The sequence below is a fragment of the Pogoniulus pusillus genome, chromosome Z (assembly GCF_015220805.1).
Source record: "Pogoniulus pusillus isolate bPogPus1 chromosome Z, bPogPus1.pri, whole genome shotgun sequence".
NCBI lineage: Eukaryota > Metazoa > Chordata > Aves > Piciformes > Lybiidae > Pogoniulus > Pogoniulus pusillus.
Genome location: NC_087309.1, coordinates 96,410,695 through 96,430,750, shown reverse-complemented (window position 1 = coordinate 96,430,750; position 20,056 = coordinate 96,410,695). Strand labels below are relative to the sequence as shown.

Below are 20,056 nucleotides of genomic sequence, written 5' to 3'. Positions count from 1 at the left end.
GTGCTTCTTAGTTTCTAAGTACTGACCTTTCAACTGACAAAATGAACACAGATAGCTTACATTATCAGGCTTATAAATGCTTTTCTTTTTAGAAGGTTTACATATTGTTTTACTCAGTACTTTGACCTAAGGAAAAAAACCCATCACTCAAGTACTTTTTTTTCAAAATCCACAGCAACATAACTGTCGTTGTCTTTACAAGCTGTGGAAGAGACTCAACTGGAAAGGACAATTAACTTTGGAAATGAACTTGTCAATTTTATAAATTCAAACACAGAAGACGGTCATATTACCAGAAACAGTACAAAAAATTTTTGTTCGTATATATACACTGGAAAAACGGTAGACAAACTCTTTAGCATTTACTTAAAATTTGATTTTTTTATTAAAGAAAGTAGCACACCTGAAGTGAAAGAATACCGGTTCAAAAAAGTCGCCAGTTGGGAAGATTCTGTTAACACAATCTTCGTGATCTTTAAGTCTAAGGCACCCTCCAGCGTTTGAAGAAGAAACTACACGTCTAGCAAGCATTTCAAGAAAACCACCGTGGCCAGACTTCTTGTCAAAATAGGAGCTCTCTGGTCCATTCACAATAATTGCAGATGATCATGCAGCAGTTATATGACAAAGCTATCATGTAAAAATACTGTAGAGGTACTTTTAATGGGTTCGTATGGGACTTACGAAAGTGTTATTTGCTTTAGCAGTCATCTTAAGCAGAGGAAAAATACAACCAAGTGTGCAAGTATTAAAACAACATTTCTTACAAAGTCTGTTCTTACAAAGTGATAATTCCTCTCATAATATGACCTCTGTTTACACAGCTTGTTTAAAAACTTTAAAGAGCCGAAATTAAAGTTTATTTAACAAGGGATATGGCCATGAAAGGAAGGAGGAAAACTAATGCACCTAAAGGCAAAGCCAGATACAATAAAACAAAAAACCCTACAAAGCCTACATGTATATAGCTATGTCCATCAGTTCACTGATTTTTACATAAAATAAAAAATAAATTAAAATAAAAGGAGAACTTTTGCACTGCTATCCTTGTTTATCCTACAAGAAACAAATCCTAAGATGATTTCAGTACTTGACACTCAAACAAACATTTGTGCTTACAGGACAGACAAAAGAACCCTAGTGAAAGAACAGAAAGAAGCATTAGCTACATCCACACAAATAACTTTAAACTCACTGAAACAGAATGAAGGCTGGAAACCAACACAATTTTCAGCTATGAAACTAACTTTTTTTGTGAATTTATCTTCTAACAGTTAAGATTTTGAAACTGCCATGCTCATACTTCCCCAATCAAAGAAAACCATACATGCAATTTAAGTAGGTAATGATATAGCATGCTATGAAATATGTTAAGTAACTGCACAGTGTTAGGCCTTGATTAAAGCGTCTTTACTTAGAAAAGCTCTAATTTTATGTATGTGCTCAGAATTTGAGGTGTATAAATTCATTCAATTAATGCTTCAAGTATCTCTCCTCATTAGGGATTGATAGGAGAATGCATGTAGATGTCTGAACTAGCTATTTGCTCTCCAGAGTTCACCCTTACAGGCTTATGTGCAAAACTTCTAGGTAATGAAGAGATTTTTATCCTGGACAACAGGTTAGTTTAATAATTGATTCAACTTCAGTTTTTAAGGTTTGAGAGTTTCTTCCTCTCATTTACTATAGAGTTTAGTTATGTAAACTACAGTTAGAAGCACAAAATAATTACTTTGTGATATACTAAAAAAGTGGCATTTGATCTGTGCTGCACTTTGATTCAGAGCTAAGAGCTTTGTCAGGAAACACAGCTAATGCCAATCTTCCCTAGTCTATCTAATGAGATCCTTTCTAAAAGTGGCAAGAAATTATGACAGTATTGACCAGGTAACTCTGAATATTAAAAATATTACAAATAAACCTAGTTAGAGGTAGAAAACGTATTAAAAAAAGTACACAAGATAAATATATTTACACACATGTAAGTATAAAACCATTAAAAAGTAGTCATTATCCCCACAAAACTTCAAACCACACTTAACACACTGCAAATACACTTCAAAGACAGGTGGAAAAGCGTGCAAAATTAGCATGACCTTGCATATTTTGCAAAGTAGTACAAGTTTATAGAAGTCACTCATTCTGCCCAAATTTGGCTCTTTTTCGTAAGTTTGTGTGCTTTTACTCAGTGATGTTCCTTTTTGCAATAGCTTCTCTGATTTGGCGATCAAGTTCACTTACAATATGGTCTTCATGATTATATACTCCTGTTCTCAACAGGATATCCCTCTCTTCTATCAGACGAGAGAGATAATCATCTATGCCCTCATTTAATTTTTTAGAATGAAGACTGTCCACTCTACCAGCAGAATTATCTCTATCATTTTGCAGCTGCTTTCTCTCTTCTTCTTGTTGCTTTAGCCTGATGTTGATAAAATGGAAGAAATCAGAGGATAAGCTATATCAAACACAGGTCTGATTATTTGTATATTAAAACTTTAGCCTATTTACATGGTGAATTATTTAATAAAATAAATTTATATAAAATTAACTAATTATGTTTTCTCTAAGGGAAACCAAGGAAAAAAAGAGAAAAAGTTAATATAAATTTAAATTCTAACAAAACCATTTCTATATACCAACATAACTGCAATATCTGCTACCAAGGGCAATATGATATTGCAAACAGCATTCAAATTAAAAAAACTCAACATACAGAACACTACTGCAGACAGCTTTTGGAGGACAACATTATGCACATTTAAAATTTTAATGTATTCAGAATATGGATGGTACATGCTTCTTTCTTTTAATATGTAAGTTACCCTTCAAATGGAAAGCTTAAAATAGAAAAAAAAACCCTGGTGTTGTACAACTATGACCATAACATGAAAAACAGGGTCCAGTGGCCTTAAATGTGGATTTTTTTTTTACACTGTAGTACTGTCACATTTTCTAAATGTGCAATCTTCACCTGAGGGGCACTAAAACCTGTGTTCTTTCATTGGACTGATATACAATTATAATATCGATTTAACTGAAGCTTTTCCTATTTTGGGGCAAACAAGAGAGGGAGAGAAGGAGCGGGAAAGAAGAAGGGTAAAGAGCAAAACTCTTAAAAAATCTTCTGTACCTGTTAAGTTCATTTCTGATATCCTCCAGCTCTTGTCGGCCTGTTTTCCCCAGCTCTTTTTCTTCTGCTGCCAAATAGCGCAACCTCATGTGCTCCAGCTCTTGTTGCTGCTTTTTAAGGTGAGCCATCGCATTTTCTTGTTCACGCTAACATGGAAAGGAATGAAAACGTAACTTAGCTGACTATGTGATTGGGTCTAAAAGTGCTAATTATAGTGGCATGAGCACACTTTCAGGAATGAAATCATGACAATTAAGTCTTCAGCAGTAGTAGAAACACAGGAGTTAAATGGAAGGTTTTAGTTTCGGTATCCATAATGCAGTAACATCAGCAATTACCACAATTGCAGTAAACTTTTTCAGCCTGGACAGGGTGAAGCCAAGTAACAGATATCTTCCCATTAATAAAAATGTTACAAACCCTCACAAATGGTAAACGTAAAACTTAATCACAGAACTGCTCAAGACACAGGGAGGCTAGAGGTCACACAAGACATACCATAAAGTGCAAGGTCGTCTTTGCGATTTTGACATTGTTTTCACCTGAAATATTTGACTCTTAATGAAACCAATTTTCTATTTGCAATTTCATTTGACATGTGAGCATAGTCATTATTCAGTCAACCAAAAAAACTATCTGGGAGAGTCTAGCCTGATAGGTTCCTGAATGTCAATTCCCAGCATCTTAAGCCCTCACTCTCTGTTGATGATCAAGAAGTGGTAAGAAAACCTGAATTTTGCAAGAAACTGGTATAAAAATGGATTCTAATTGTTAATGTGAACAAGCAATGCAATGCAGGAGTATTTGACAAGAAATCATAGCAGATATACAGCTCCAAAATACTTTATTTTTATACCAGATTTGGTACACTAGCCAGACAAGTTAGATAATAGAACTGCAGTGAGACAGGCCAGAAAGGCAGAAGAACAACTTGTTAAAGGATATATAGTAACAATAAAACCAGATGCAGGGATTCCACCAAAGAGTCTACAGCTGACAGATTACGGAAACATAAAAAAGCACTCAAGAAAGATAAGGACAGTCTTTCATTCCCCATCAAGAATTCTCTGCAGAAGATTACTTTTTAATATGGGATAGGTCTGAAGAACAGCCTTAGACTGAAGTAGAATAGGACTATACAAATACATGTAGGAAATATATCAGGTCACTATGGACAGTGGATAATTTTCTCAGTTATCTAGAGTACTAGGAAAATTCAAATACAGAGTATCAAGACCAACTAGAGGTGTAATCCATCACTAAAACTGGTGCTAATACCACAAGAATAACTGTTCCCCTATTTTTTACTTTATTCTTTCTTTAAACAGAAGTCTTAGGAATATATAGGAAGTATCAGCAGGACTTAATTCTACAGCGGCCAAATGGGTTGAACCTGTAAAACCAAAGCAGTTATATGGGTAAATCAGGAAGAACAAATTCAGCTTTTGTAGAAAAGTCACACACTAGTGACTAGTCTTAAAAATCCCGAACCAAACAACAAACCATTTAACAAACAAACTACAAATACAAGTCCTCAACCAACCAGCAAAATCTGAAGCAACAACTAACCAGCACACCAAAGAAACTTCCTACAACCAAACATAAAATCATGCTCTCAGAAAAAGCCCTCTCAGATTACTAACAAGTTTAGAAGACCAGAGAAAGGATAGCAACTGATAATTTCCAGAACAGGGAGAAGGTAACAGTAGATGCCACACATAACAGTGTCCTTCCTAGCCATGAGAAGCAAGTAGGGCTAAAGGTTTCATAACAACTAAACAGGTCACTGAGGCATGGAAGCTCAATGATCCAGGTTTCTGATGTTTATCAACATGATCATAACAGCAACCTGAACAGAAAAAGGCATTTTAAACAGCTCTGAAAAAAAAGTACACATTAGATAAAGTGCATATACTAAAAGTTAATAGAACAAAGTTTGAAGGTTGGTCAGATCAGTAAGAAGACAGAATATTTCCAATGCTTTCCTACTGATCAGAAGGGTACTTGTTTAGTACCTTGTTCCTTTAAGCTCTTACTGAAGTAATTTGAGAACCATTAGGCTTTTTTTTTTTTTCTTAATAAACATCTATAGTGATGTTTAATAAAACTGAAAGGACAGAAGTGAGAATGATGAAAAAGACAAGAAGAGGTGTTGGAAAGTCAAGGCTTTCCTGAATCTTTTTTTCACTTCCTGTTCCTTTTGATGTTTTCCTCCAGGAAAGTGTCAACGAAAATATTTTTAAAAATTAGTGTCACCAGGGAACATGCTCACTGCTCAGGATAACATCCACAGCTTTGTAGCAAAGTAAGTTTGAATAAACAGTGCTAAATTCTTCTTTTCTCCAAATAGGAGAAAAACTCTTATCAGAACATTCTGTCTCCAAGTTATCATTCAGTGCCACTTCCTTTCAGATAAATATGACTAGGAATTTAATTTGATTACTAACAATGTGATGCAAACATGACAAATATTTGGCATTTCCTTCTTTGGGATGGGTAAGGGAAGAGATGAGATTAATTTTACTGCTGTAATAATGAAAGTCAAGAATTTCTGCAGTGTGCCATGTCATGATTCTGCATATTGGAATGTAAGTGAAATAGAATTAAATCAGTAAAAAAATCCAAAACATTTTCTGAGGTAAGATTTCCTTAGCAAGCAGTTTAAGATGGTCCAACTTGGAAAGAAGACATGAAAGCAAGTGAGAAGACATTATTGAGATTCATTTATGATGGATCCTGTGTATAATATGTTACACGCTTTGCACTCAGATTTCAAGTGGCTTTCCCAACATTATCCTTTGAATCCTTTAAAAGTATGTCAGAACAATTTGCAGGGTGTGTAACAACAAGCTTGCTTTATGTATACCACTCACAGCAAAGCAACAGAATCCCATATTCTAATAATTCATCAATAAAAGAAAATGGCAAATGACTTACAAGAACTGCTTGATAAAAAGTGAAGTGTGCTGATTTTTAATTATATAAAATGAATTAATTCATAGACAAATCTTATGTAAATTTTGTATATCATCACAGTGATCAAAATGGTGCCATTTTACCAGAGACCATTTAAGTATGAATTATTTTTCCCCCCATCAGTTTAACAATCCATTGGGTTTTCTAAAGTGGAGAAGAAACCAAACTCTGCAGTATAGCACTACTTGAAATATAGCAGAATTTACAGTGAGATCTTCCAAAACGAAAAAAAAAACAAAACACCCCAACAAACCACCAAAACCAACCAACAACAACAAAAACAAACCCACCAACCAAAAGATTCTCCAAAACCAAAAAAGGCTCCCTCACATTTATGATACTAAAAAAGCAAAGTCTAATATTTTTAAACCCACTTTCACTCTGTATATTTAAAATCAAAGTTAATTGAATGGAAAGTATTTTTGAAGTGCACCTCAGTGCACACAACTTTATTCATACATAGTTACATGCTATGAAATAAGGAACATTTCAGATTTATTCCCAACTACATACTATAGCCAGTCAGGTTGTTTTAAAATTCTAGAATTTTGTATTTTTAAATTTCAGCTGATGGACTAGCAGCAATTTTGTGGATAAGTGATACGACTGAAATTTTACTCTTGCATCACTACCTAATTATCAGTCCAGGAGATTTCTAGAGTGCATGGACAGTCCAGGAGATTTCTAGAGTGCATGGAGGACAGCTTCATGTCCCAGCTGTTAAGTGAGCCTACCAGCGGTCAAGCTCAGCTTGACCTGCTGCTGTCCAACAGAGAAGGGCTGGTAGGAGATGTGGCAGTGGGAGGCTGCCTGGGGTGTAGTGATCACGAGTTAGTGGAATTTTCAATATACAGGGAGGTAGGGAGGCACTACAACAAAACCTACACCTTGGACTTTCGGAGGGCAAACTTCAATTTGCTTAGGAAACTTATTTCCGAAGTCCCCTGGGCAGCAGTCCTCGAGAACAAAGGGGTCCAGGATAGTTGGACCTACTTTAAACAGGAGCTCTTGAAGGCACAGGAGTTGGCAGTTCCCATGTGCCGAAAGATGAGCCGGCGGGGAAGGCAACCAGCCTGGATGAGCAAACAGCTCCTGAAGGAATTTGGGGAAAAAAAGAGGGTGTATCACCTTTGGAAGGAGGGGAAGGCTTCTCCTGACGTGTTTAAGGAGGTAGCCAGATTATGCAGGAGAAAAATTAGAGAGGCTAAGGCCCAGCTAGAACTTAGGCTGGCCACTTCCGTGAAGGATAACAAAAAACACTTTTATAAATGTATCAATGCTAAAAAGAAGGGCAAGAAGAGCCTCCACTCCTTACTGGACCAGGAGGGGAATACTATATCTGATGTAGAAAAGGCTGAGGTCCTGAATGCCTTCTTCGCCTCAGTTTTCAACAGTAAGGAAGGAGGAGGAGAAGAATGGCCTCTTGAACTGGGGGATGGGGTCAGGGAGCGGTGTGTTCCCCTGGAAATTCATGAAGAATTAGTTCGGGACCTGCTAAGCCATCTGGACACCCACAAGTCCATGGGACCAGATGGGATCCATCCCAGGGTGCTGAGAGAGCTGGCAGATGAGCTGGCCAAGCCACTCTCCATCATTTTCCAGCAGTCCTGCTCACCGGAGAGGTCCCAGGAGACTGGAAAATGGCCAATGTGGTCCCCATCCACAAGAAGGGTCGGATGGAGGAACCTGGAAACTATAGACCCGTCAGCCTGACCTCAGTGCCAGGGAAACTGATGGAGCAGGTTATCTTGGGGGTGATAAGAGCGCACCTAAGGGATGGCAAAGGGCTCAGGTCCAGCCAGCATGGGTTTAGGAAGGGCAGATCCTGCCTTTCTAACCTGATCTCCTTCTATGATCAGGTGACCTGCTTGGTGGATGTGGGGAGGCCTGTGGATGTGGTCTATCTGGACTTCAGCAAGGCCTTTGACACTGTCCCCCACAGCAAACTGCTGGCTAAGCTGTCAGCCCGTGGCTTGGATGGCAACACTCTGTGCTGGGTTAGGAACTGGCTGGAGGGCCGGACCCAGAGAGTGGTGGTGAATGGTGCCACATCCAGCTGGCGGCTGTCACTAGTGGTGTCCCTCAGGGATCAGTGCTGGGCCCCATCCTCTTTAACATCTTCATAGATGATCTGGATGAGGGCATGGAGTCAGTCATCAGCAAGTTTGCAGATGACACTAAGCTGGGGGCAGATGTGACTGAGTTGGAAGGCAGAAGGGCTCTGCAGCGAGACCTTGACCGCCTGTACAGATGGGCAGAGTCCAATGGGATGGGGTTCAATAGCTCCAAGTGCAGGGTGCTGCACTTTGGCTACAACAACCCCATGCAGAGATACAGGCTAGGGTCGGAGTGGCTGGAGAGCAGCCAGACAGAGAGGGATCTGGGGGTACTGATTGATACCCGCCTGAACATGAGCCAGCAGTGTGCCCAGGTGGCCAAGAGAGCCAGTGGCATCCTGGCCTGCATCAGGAATGGTGTGGTCAGCAGGAGCAGGGAGGTCATTCTGCCCCTGTACTCTGCACTGGTTAGACCACACCTTGAGTATTGTGTTCAGTTCTGGGCTCACCAGTTTAAAAGGGACGTTGAGATGCTTAGGCGTGTCCAGAGAAGGGCAACGAGGCTGGTGAGAGGCCTTGAGCACAGGCCCTATGAGGAGAGGCTGAGGGAGCTGGGATTGTTTAGCCTGGAGAAGAGGAGGCTCAGGGGTGACCTTATTGTTGTCTACAACTACCTGAGGGGTGGTTGTGGCCAGGGGGAGGTTGCTCTCTTCTCTCAGGTGGCCAGCGCCAGAACAAGAGGACACAGCCTTAGGCTGCGCCAGGGGAGGTTTAGGCTTGAGGTGAGGAGAAAGTTCTTCACTGAGAGAGTCATTGGACACTGGAATGGGCTGCCCGGGGAGGTGGTGGAGTCGCTGTCCCTGGGGCACTTTAAGGCAAGGTTGGACGTGGCACTTGGTGCCATGGTCTAGCCTTGAGCTCTGTGGTAAAGGGTTGGACTCGATGATCTGTGAGGTCTCTTCCAACCCTGATGATACTATGATACTATGATAATTATCATCAGCCACTAACCCATAGTGAGGCAGATACAGAAGAACTTAAAAGTTTCATCTGCAAATCACTGCGAAAAATGTTCCTGCAATATGCCCTTAGTTGGCCTAGATACCATGTACTCAATGACTTTCTCAGTACTGCAAGTCATGCTGTGCCTTTTGCACAGTCTTTCATTTTCTCCTTGGTAAGACATATTCCAAATTTGACATTTTTGCCATCCTACTCTTACACCCCATTAAAAAAAAACAACTAACAAACAAAAAGCACAGGATCATAGAATCAACCAGGTTGGAATAGATGTAATCAGCTCATTTACTACAATACACTACTGTTTTTCTTCAATAGTTTGCATCTTTTATGTAGTGTTTGAGACATGGAATACTGTCTAAGGAGCTTGCATGGTGGGAACTTCAATCATGTTTTGAAATCTACAGTACTACAGGAATATCAGCAATAAATAAAAATTAAACAGTCATAAAACCCCCCCAGAATATCTATTATAATCAGATCATTAAAAAAAATAAATCCCTGTGTGTCGCTAGGTACTCTACTTAAGAGGCTCTTCAATCAAGGAAGCACAATCTTTATTTTGCCATAGCTGCCTATAAATCCAAAAGGGAGATGTAAACATACACACACTAGACTAAACAATGGCTAAATAGCAGCCACTATTCACTCCCCCACTCACACATACCATGCAAGTCTGTGGGAAAAACTTATGATTGAAACTAAGGAACTCAAGTAAAGTTTTCTGAAAATAACCCACAGCTGACAAGTCAGTAGGAGGGCCTGGATGGTTTCAAGACACAGTTTTTAACCAAGACTTGGATCTCTGACTGTTGGTTGGTGGAGTTTTTTTGTGGGGATTGTTGGTTTTGGGTTTTTTTGTTTGTTTGTTTTTAAATACAAAGATTCACATCCTATCCTTGGCTAAATTACTTATAAATTAATGAAATTAATTACTGAATGGATAAGCAAGACACTAGACAAGACAGAGTGCCATCCAATACAGTCTCAGTTGTTTTAAACAAATGCATCAACACAGGATTTAATAGATCTGTAGGGCACTAACATGTTAAAAGACTTAAAATTACATTCCTAACAAATCACTGAATAAATGTACACATGTACATTTTTAGATTTTGGTTTTCTAGTTTGTAACTGAGATTACTAACTGCTGAAATAACATTTCTGCCAGTTTTCATTTTTGCTTTGATACGTTGGTTATCGTGCACTCAGGTACTGAGTTTACTATTTAAGATCTTTGTAAGCAAGTAGGCAAGTCTGTGTAATTTATGCTCTCAGAAATAACTACTACTGACATAAATACTACAGAAGTGTCATTTGTGCACTACAGAAGTGTAATTTGTCAGTCAGTAAAATCTGAGAGAGTTTTGGAAATATCTGAAAATTATAAAATTTACCTGGGTGCATAGATATGTATCTAAACTGTTGTCATTTTTGTCTTCCTAAAGATGAAGAATGGCATAAAAAAATGAAATATTAATATAGACTACAAAGTAAAAAAGCAGGAAAAAATAAGTTTGCTGAAATCTATGTTCAGTCAGCTTTGCAAACTGTGTTTAAATTCAACTAACTTCTGTATTCTGTTAAGCACAGGTAAGCACAACATAGACATCCTGATGTATGTTAGATCTTTCAGTTACTGCTGATACCGTTCAGCATTCAAAATCCCAGACATGGAGGAGAGTTTACAGCATTTTCTATTAACATTCCCATGCTTTCCTAAGTTATGTAGGGCATATCTCATTCTGCAAAGCATAAAACCATTACAGATGTGTGCTAAGAACTAGTTCCAAAGTAAAAAAACCCAACTTTTTAATTAAGGAAACATTGACTTTTATGGTTGCAAATCATAAGAACATTCTACTAAATGCTTAGCCTGTAGATTATGCTTCTTTAATTCACAGATTGACTGTACTAGGTCACCTTTGAGTAATGGAAATCTCTGTTTAAACATTTTTTTGGCAACGGGCACAAAGCATTAGATCTCATTTCCAAGACTTAACAGCTGGGTTTTGTCATTAACATTTATTAACAATCTAAGATATGGCTTTCAGCGTCTAATCCTCACTACACAAATGTTTTGTATAGTTCTCTAGAGAGCTTTGGTGTGACAAATTACTGGCACAGATTACAGTCCTGTGGCTATTCACCAGAGGCAATGCAAAATTAACATGGTACTAATCCAATTTAAACAATAAATTGGTCAAACTATGCACAATTGCACAAATCATCCAAACTAAGGCAAATCTAGAATTCCTGAAGCAACAGTTTCCAAATATATATTTAAAACACAGTAACTATTTTTTGATCAGCTTGCTTCAACTTTTGTTTGGCTCTTTAAAGTCATTTAAATCCTTTATAAATAGGCTAAGTATACAATGAAGCAAGGAGCATAAAAAACCTACTTTGAAAGAGTTAGTAGAAAAGTTTTAGGTAGCATAATTCACTGTACATGCCAACTTATTTTATGGTTTAGACTCTCAGCAAGAGGGTTAGCTGAAACCATCTACATATGTTGCTAAACTCATATCGTCAGGTCTATAGTGGTGATATTCATAATAAAAGTCTGACAGTCATATAAACCAGAGTTGACCTGGCAAGCAACAACTTTCTTTTTTATTCTACAGAAACTTTAAAATCTGGCACTAAGAAAAAAATATCCTGGACATTTCATCGCTGCTGAAGAAATTTTAATCAGAGAGATAAGATTTCTATTCTTCCTTCCATCACTCTGTCCAGCATATATATTTCAATAACTAGAGATGAGAATTCATGCCTCCTTTTATCAGTAGGCAAAAAAGGACCAAATTGAAGACAGCAAATAAAGAAAAAAAATTAATTATTAATAGCGTTTACATAGCACATTCACTCTTTACAAAAGAAAAACAGAGATTAAGAGAAGTAATTATCAATTAGGAGAGAGCAGACTTAGCTTCTTACTCTCAAAACTAAGTACCCCACAGTAGGAATTACAATACCTAAACTGAAACAGCTACCACATTTCCTCAAGAATGAAGTAGGTGTGAATCCAGATTATAAAACTCTTTTACTAAACTTGGATTCTGAAGCTTAGACTGTGTCATGGTTTGCTCGGCAATAGGGATTAGTGATATACTAATCTCTTTATCAAGGCCAATGGAAGTACTTGCCATTCTCGCATACACTGTTTAGTTAATGTTTACTGTAATTCATGAAATATAGGTGATGACAAAAAAAGGCATACAGATTCAGTGAGGATGAAGCTGTTACTCACGTGAGTATTTTCAAGTCATCTGTGTATGACTATAACTGTATACACACACACGTTTTGTTAAAACACAGCTATAAAAAATACGTTAGTATGAGATCAGGATTTCCAAAAGTCAAAAGTAGTAGAAAATTTGAACTGAAAGTGAAAAGCTTTCTTCAAGTTTACCTGAATTTACACAGCATTTAGCATTATTTCTAAAAGCTAGGATTTGCTTCTCATCTTTACTGTTCTACCGTTCATTTGTTTTACAATTAAAATACAGAACAGTTAGGACTGTAATTGACCAAAATGGTAAGATTATGAACAAAATATTTTCTCTTCATGTGCTGACTGAGCTCTATTGGGAATGAGATGTAAAAAAAACTTCTCAGTTTTGAATTATGCCTACTCTTAGCCCTTCTTTGCAGATTTGAGCCTTGGTCTTTCCTAAGTTCAATGTCAAACTCATATCAGTTTCGCTGTTTCCATTTTTGTAAAAAGTGTAGTTCAAAGCTTTAATTTTGCAAAGATGAATTAAACAAAAACTGCCAGGAGTTAACAGCATCTGTAAGTAGCTTCCAACAGTATCTTAACTTGGTTGTCTGATTTGACAGAGAAAACGTGTACCTGTTTTAACCTTGCAAGTTCTTTCAAAGCTCTTGTCCATTGTTGTTTGTAGTGAAGCTTTGACTTGGTAGCTGACTCTAACTTTCTTTCAAGTTCAACCTAAAAGTAATTAAAATCATATCAGCTGAAGCAGTACCAGCAGTAACAACCACTGAAAGATGTATATATACAAAGGGTCTGGTTTAAGGAAAGTGTTTATATAGAGCAACGTACAACATCATCTAAAGCTGTTATATAATATGACATAAATATTATGGCACATGAACATTTTCTTGTTTAAAATATAGCCTTATTTTTATTAGATACATGTCTCTACAAAGAAGAAAAAGATTAGATTTTAACACTAAATCTGCTGATGCAACCTTTAAACTTAGACTCTTCCACCCCCCCATTTTTTCCCAAACATTATAAACACATATTTAACAGAAACATGGATGGATAATCCATGCCTTTAAAAGGTGCTCAGATTTTTTTCTGTTCTGCAGCTGATGGAAGATATGTGCTACATTCTTTTATCTAAAATGAATGTCTATTCATACCATTAAAAATCTATGCATCTAGTGTGAATATTTGATCTTACTATTAAAGAATTTTTTTTAAATGTTACACACTCAAAATTGCATTGCATTCTGCACAAAACTGATTAACATTAAAAGGTAAATAAAGGCAGTTAAAATGCACACACAGTGTAACCTGAAAATGAAAGATTTAATTAACAACTGTGACAGTGATATTTTTTTCTAATCAGACAAATATTATTTGCCATTAAATTGTAAAGATATTATTAAAAAAAAAGAAAACAAAAAGGGGGAAGTGTAAAGTATGTAAGCAATGATTTTTGAAAGTTTGCAGAAGTAGAAACATATTTTGAATCATATTTTGCATCACTAGAAGTTATTCAAGCACATAGTAAGATGCAGTAAGGCCATATAACTGTGCACTCTTCTGTTTTTTTTTCGTCAAGAAGCCTAGTCCAATGTTTCATCATACACTGTCAATATGATTTAAACCTTACGACAAATCTGAACATAAAGTGCCCACATCAGTGGTTTTAATTAGTCAAAATATCCTCTACTGAAGACATGCATGGTTGCCAAGATATCAACATATGACAGTGATTCCACTGGTAAGTAACACAGTGCCTTTTCAGAAATAATTAACAAAACAGTGAGTATGGTGAAACATTGGAACAGGTTGCTCAGGGAGGTTGTGGATACTCCCTCCCTGGAGGTGTTCAAGGCTAGGCTGGATGAGGCCTTGAGCAGCATGTTCTAGTGGGAGATGTCCTTGCCTATGGAGGCAGGCTGGAGCTGAATGATCTTTAAGGTCCCTTCCAACCTAAACCATTCCATGATTCTATGAAAACCAGTGGACATAATGGACAAAAGGATAAATTAATCCTCATGGGAAAATCTTCATATTTAGTTTTATGAACAGAATGCTAAGAGTTTCCAGCAGAAATCATGATATTAGTAATTAAAATATATAGGTTATTTTTTTCCTGCCTTTGTCTCTAATACTATTGCTTTCTCTACAAAAACAAGGCCATTGCTGACCTTACGTGTGTCTGAACATTAAAGTTTGAACAAATCATTGGAAAGAGAGAATGATCAAACTAACTACTTTGCCAAGCAAGTTTGTTCTGTATCTCCCTTATGAGCACATGGACCACTGTGACAGTTTTTGAAGACTACAACAATACCAGATACCTTTTCTAAAGTGAGAAGATTTATTTCAGATTGTAGCTGAATTTCTGGTTTGTTGCTTTGTTGTTCTTTGTACTCCTGGAACTCCTTCTCCAAAATTTTATGTTTATTTTCTGCCTCATAAAGCTACATTGAAGACAAAAATATAATTCAAGTTAGCAGAAAAAAAAAATTTACAGACCAAGAATTAGGTTACAGAACCTCAGTTGCTCCTTAGTCCCTGGAACAAACATCTTGCTGTCAATTACTGATATAGAACAGACACTAAAGGACACACATTCATAATTAATGATTTCCTAATGATAGTACACAGAAATGTTTTAATAGGAAGATGTTCAAAAAAAGCCTCTTTGCTCAGTACTGGAAAGTTAAAAAACAAGTTTGTCCTTATATACAGAAGATCAAGATTTATAAACATCGCTGTCCACATTTCTAAAACAACTTGCAAAACAAACACAGAAAACAAAGCTATTTAGATTTACACATACCTTTTAAAGAAAGCCAACAGTTATCTACTATATGGAGTTTTATTACTTACCCAATTTCATTGGCATAACTTGTTTAGGAATGTCTGGAAGAGGAAACAACTAATACTTTGTACAGCCAAATAATGATTTAGAAGAAAAGCTGAAGTTGAAAGACTACAGTGACAAATGACTTAATGCTATGTACCTCTGCCCTCACTGTTTACTTCCACAGTTTCATAGAGATTTTATAAACAGAGAACTTTGTTTTTTATCTTGAAATGAGTAATCTGAAAAATTATGCCAATACACAAGTACTTTGCACAAAGATACTACACAAGTCAAATGTTTAACAGCTCTTTTTTGTTCTTATTACTAAGAATTTAAGATGTTTTCTAAAAGCATAGCTTAAGTTCCTCTTCTGTTAATTCCACTATAAATATCTTAATACACTTGATGGAACTGATGCATTCTATCACTGAGTATAATTACAAATGCTGCACTTGAGTATATGGTCAATTAGTTAATGCAAGTATTCCGATGCATTTTATGCAACAGTTTAGAACACTTGGTGAAAGCGGTTCGGACAATCCATTTCTGTTTCAAAGCCTATTAGTACATCACTATTTTAATATTGCAGATCTCTTGATTGGTTTACCTCTGTTTTTCTTTCAAGATTTCACATTTTGCATCTATTTTTAGAGAACTGATATAAGAAAGCAAAGATGCTTCCTAAAAAGCTGCACACAAATATAGTTCATGCAGTTACTTTTCACATAAGTGTAACAGTCAATCTGGACAAAAGATACTCTTTTTCATCACCTTTCCACATTTAACAATTCCTTTTTAAAGCATATAGCCATGATACTGATGACAAAGACAGTAATAACTAATTTTCTTCAATCATGGAAAATGCCATCTCTTTCTAGGACTTCAGCAATAACGTTTAATTTCTTGTTTGGTTTTGAAAACATTTTTGAAAACTGAATCTCTCACGAGACCTCGGGTTGTGAGCTGTTAGGGAGTGGCACCCAATCACAGCAACAACAAACATTCTTACTCAAGAATTAAGATCAATGCTCTTCAAGGTGCACACTTCAGGCATCTTCTCTTGCACAAAACTGTGTATTGACACATTTCCTTAAAAGGTAAGGAGTAAGTCAAAGCACACTGTTTAGAACTGCTAAATTACTCTATATCAGTACGTGTTAAAGAAAGGTAAAAAGAGGCCCACCAGAACTGATAGCAACAGGAACCTTCTGCCTGTGCACATTACAAAGTATAAATTACACAGAGACTCCAAAGCAAACAAACCCCCACTCCACAGCCAAGCAAAACAATACCATACATATTCTGCATAATACAAGCTAACAACCACCTTACACGGTGGGGACGAAAGTTACTCAAGATACCAGGAACAGCATAGAGGAAGACAGACAGGATGATCAACTGGAAGGAAAGGTGCTCATACAGAGTAAAACAAAACACAGCAGAGCTTGTGCTTGGAAGAAAGACAGTATGACAGACAGTACCCTAAAAGAAGCTTTTAAACGTACAGCACATAATTAAATCTTAGAGCTCATCTCCTGAGAATGTTGCAATGCCAAAAACAGAAATATTTTTTAAAAGGGAGCAGATGAGTTCATGAAGAATGCTTTCACTGATAATTAGTAAGAAATGCTGCCTCTGGCTGAGGGTACATATAATTCTTGATGATATGGATGGATGTACCAAAATTTTATTTTCTCATTGTCATATTTCTTATTTTTTTGTCCTCTAAATCAAGCTCTAACTCCAACCAAGGTTGCAACAGAATGCTAAGCTAACTGGATCTCTGGTCTGATACAGTATATCTGTTCAGAACAGGAAATTGTGATGGCATTGTAACTGGGTGAAAAAGTCAGTGAGACCTAAAAGAACAAATCTGAAAGATGACTCCCAGGTAGTGGCATGTTTGAGCCTGAAAAGCTATTGGCTAACTTGCCTGCACTAACATAGCCAAAATTAGGTTCTTCTACATTAAAAGCTTTTTTTTAATTAGCTACATTAAAAAAGTTCATGGTACTATAGTTAACGCATACTGTCACCAAAGTAGGTTAGTATCAGCATTTAATATCAAACTAAAAAAGCTAAAAAAAACCCACAGCATAACTCTTCTTAGTACAAAAATATACCTTTAGCTGACACAATTGTGGGAGTGTCACTATGACATATTAGAAGCTAAAAGCATCATAAACCAAGTATTTTGAAAAACACTAAGATTTAGTCTATTTAAGAACAAATTTTCCAATATTGTAACTGCTCAGAGAAAGTTAGCACTAGCTTTTTAAGTTTTACAGGATGCTTTACCAGTCAAGAAAAAAAGCCAGACTAGCTTTGTTGTTAGTGCAAAAGCAATCTTAACAGGGCAAGAGAATGTAGTCTAAATTTTTGCTGTTTAACGAACTTACTAACTCACTTTCAAAATAGAGAATCACAATAACATAACTGCCCCTACATCACTAAACAAATATTTTTTTGCAATCAAAGAATGAAGTGAACTGATACGCAAAGTTACACAGATGTTTTGATAGATCAAATGGTTAACAATTATTAAGTTACTGAAATATATACTGCTGACACGTTCTACATGTAACATACGCTTGTAATTGTAATTCAACTTCCAAAGTTTAAAAACCAAATAAAAAACTGTAACCACTGCATTGCGCACTCACCCTGCTACTGAGCAAGACTTAGATGGATTCCAGCACACGGCTACTAAATAACAGATATAAAATATGTATTTTAATGTTGTCACACAAAAAAACCCATTGCTCAGCTCCTATACTTACTATAGGGAAAAAGGCTTGCTTAAACGAGTAAAAAGTTGTTAAGTGCATTTACCTGCTGCTGTAAGCGAAGCTTGTCCTCTTCCACTTGTTTGATTTTTGACCTTTCTAGCTCAATGTGATGTGAACATTCTTCTCTGGCTCGTCGTACAGAAAGTTGTAGCTCCTGCAGACTTCGTTCATGCTCTGCTTGCAACTCCTTCTTTACTCTTTGAAGCTTAGAAGTGAGACATATTTATATTAGCCCATAGGTTCATGAGTTTCAAAGAGCCCTTCTAACAACTGTTACTATTAATCATCACAAAACCAGAAATTATGTTTATTTTAGAAATTGAATAATAGAAATTCCACTGTTATCTGTATATTTACTATGTATTCTGTTATTGGCTTTCAGTTTAACTTTTTACGTATATTTACTACGTACACTCTTGCTTGACTATTGCAATAAAAGAGCTACACGCATCTTCATTGTACTTTCTACATAGGACTGCTAAAGGCAAATTTTATATCCACCTTTCTACTACACACAAAGTACTAAATACACCCCTTTACAGTAAAGTCACAATGACTACAGCCATTGTGCCTGTAGATGAAGGAAGACTGCATTCTGCAAATTGAACATATTGAGAGAATTGCTCATTGAGCTAAACAGGAAGAGCCCTTGACATGTTTGAACTTTCTGGAAGGATGTTAGTGGTCCAGTAACAGAAGCCTCTCCAAACGGCTCATTTCTCAAACTGTGTAATTGCTAAATGAACATTGCATCATTTTGTCCAGACATTTTTGGAATCTTCTGGTATTTTTTATTATATCTAAACCTTTAGGTCAAAATCTCACTAAATTTAGAGCAACTTTTGAGACAAACATGTATGAGATTCAAAATAAACAGTTTATTCAGACTGAAATTCATTTGGCCAAACCTAATCATCAGATTTTTTGCATAGATGTTAAAAGGTAAAAGTCAGATGCTATTTACAGCACAAACTGCATCCAGTGGGGCACAGACAGCCCAAGCACAGAACAGGACAGAGATTCAATCAGTCAGTCTCTGTATTGGGAGCTTGCTTAATGTTGTTCACAAGCACAGGAAGGACTGATATGACAGCAAATTTTATATGAGGAGCAAAAAGATTACTGGCACTGATAAACCACCAGAGAAGTTTACCTATATAACTGAGTTTGTTTTGAAGTACAGAAATAGGCAGTTTAGTTTTTCTTTCTCTTTTAATATGGCTGGCTTTCCTGAGGACTTGGCATTCCATTTCCTCTTTTTTAGTGAGGTCTAGACACACTGGAAGCTACTAGTAACAAAGGGTGGAAAACTGCAGTTTCTTCCAGTTCTTTTTGTTACTTCCTATTACACTTTTAATAGTACAGTAATTGTCTAAAGTAAGGTGCTTGTACACATGCACAGTACTCATCTGATAATACTTAAACCTGAACTTGAGATATGCTAATGTTACATAAATTTATAGCTCTGTAATTGTAGCAATTTCCATTTTAAAAAGTGTAGTTCTAACAAAATCTGGCTTAAATTATTAGTGCTTCCGTGTATCAGTACATGTGTGGCTATTTCAGTTCTTCTATACAGGTCACAATTCTTTCTGTATAAAACTGTAGAGAAATAGCCAACACAATGGTAGTGCTCAAAATGACCAAACACTTTTTACCTCTGACTCAGCGATAAAAAGCTGTCGTTCTCGCTTATCTAGATCTCTCAGGGTTTTCTGAAGTTGTTCTTCCAAAACAGTATATTCTGCTACCTAATAGAAAAAAGAAAGAAAAAAGAAGAAAAACACATTTCTTGCAACATAGAACAAAGTTTTAGACAGACATACACCATATGGTTTTATACCACACCTCCTATGGTATAAAACGTGATTAGTTTTTGTTTGGCAATTTATGTACAAAGCAAATCTCCAGCTCTTAATGAAGACATCATAATAGGGTCTTCCTTTCCAATATAATAAAGGTTAACAGGTAACTATGGAGAGCTAGGATGCAGAAGTGCTTTTT

General features: G+C 36.6%; 1 protein-coding gene across 1 annotated transcript in view; it reads right to left on the bottom strand.

The window, feature by feature from the left end:
* Positions 1–361: 361 nt before the first annotated feature.
* The window catches only part of CEP120 (centrosomal protein 120), a 45,454-nt gene continuing 25,759 nt past the window's right edge, over positions 362–20,056 (bottom strand). The window contains exons 16-21 of the mRNA XM_064176837.1: positions 19,711–19,803; positions 18,096–18,257; positions 14,752–14,874; positions 13,043–13,141; positions 3,134–3,279; positions 362–2,422 (exon numbers count right to left, since the gene is read on the bottom strand). Of these exons, the coding sequence (XP_064032907.1) occupies positions 2,182–2,422; positions 3,134–3,279; positions 13,043–13,141; positions 14,752–14,874; positions 18,096–18,257; positions 19,711–19,803 (864 nt within the window). The 3' untranslated portion in view covers positions 362–2,181. The remainder of the gene's footprint in view (positions 2,423–3,133; positions 3,280–13,042; positions 13,142–14,751; positions 14,875–18,095; positions 18,258–19,710; positions 19,804–20,056) is intronic.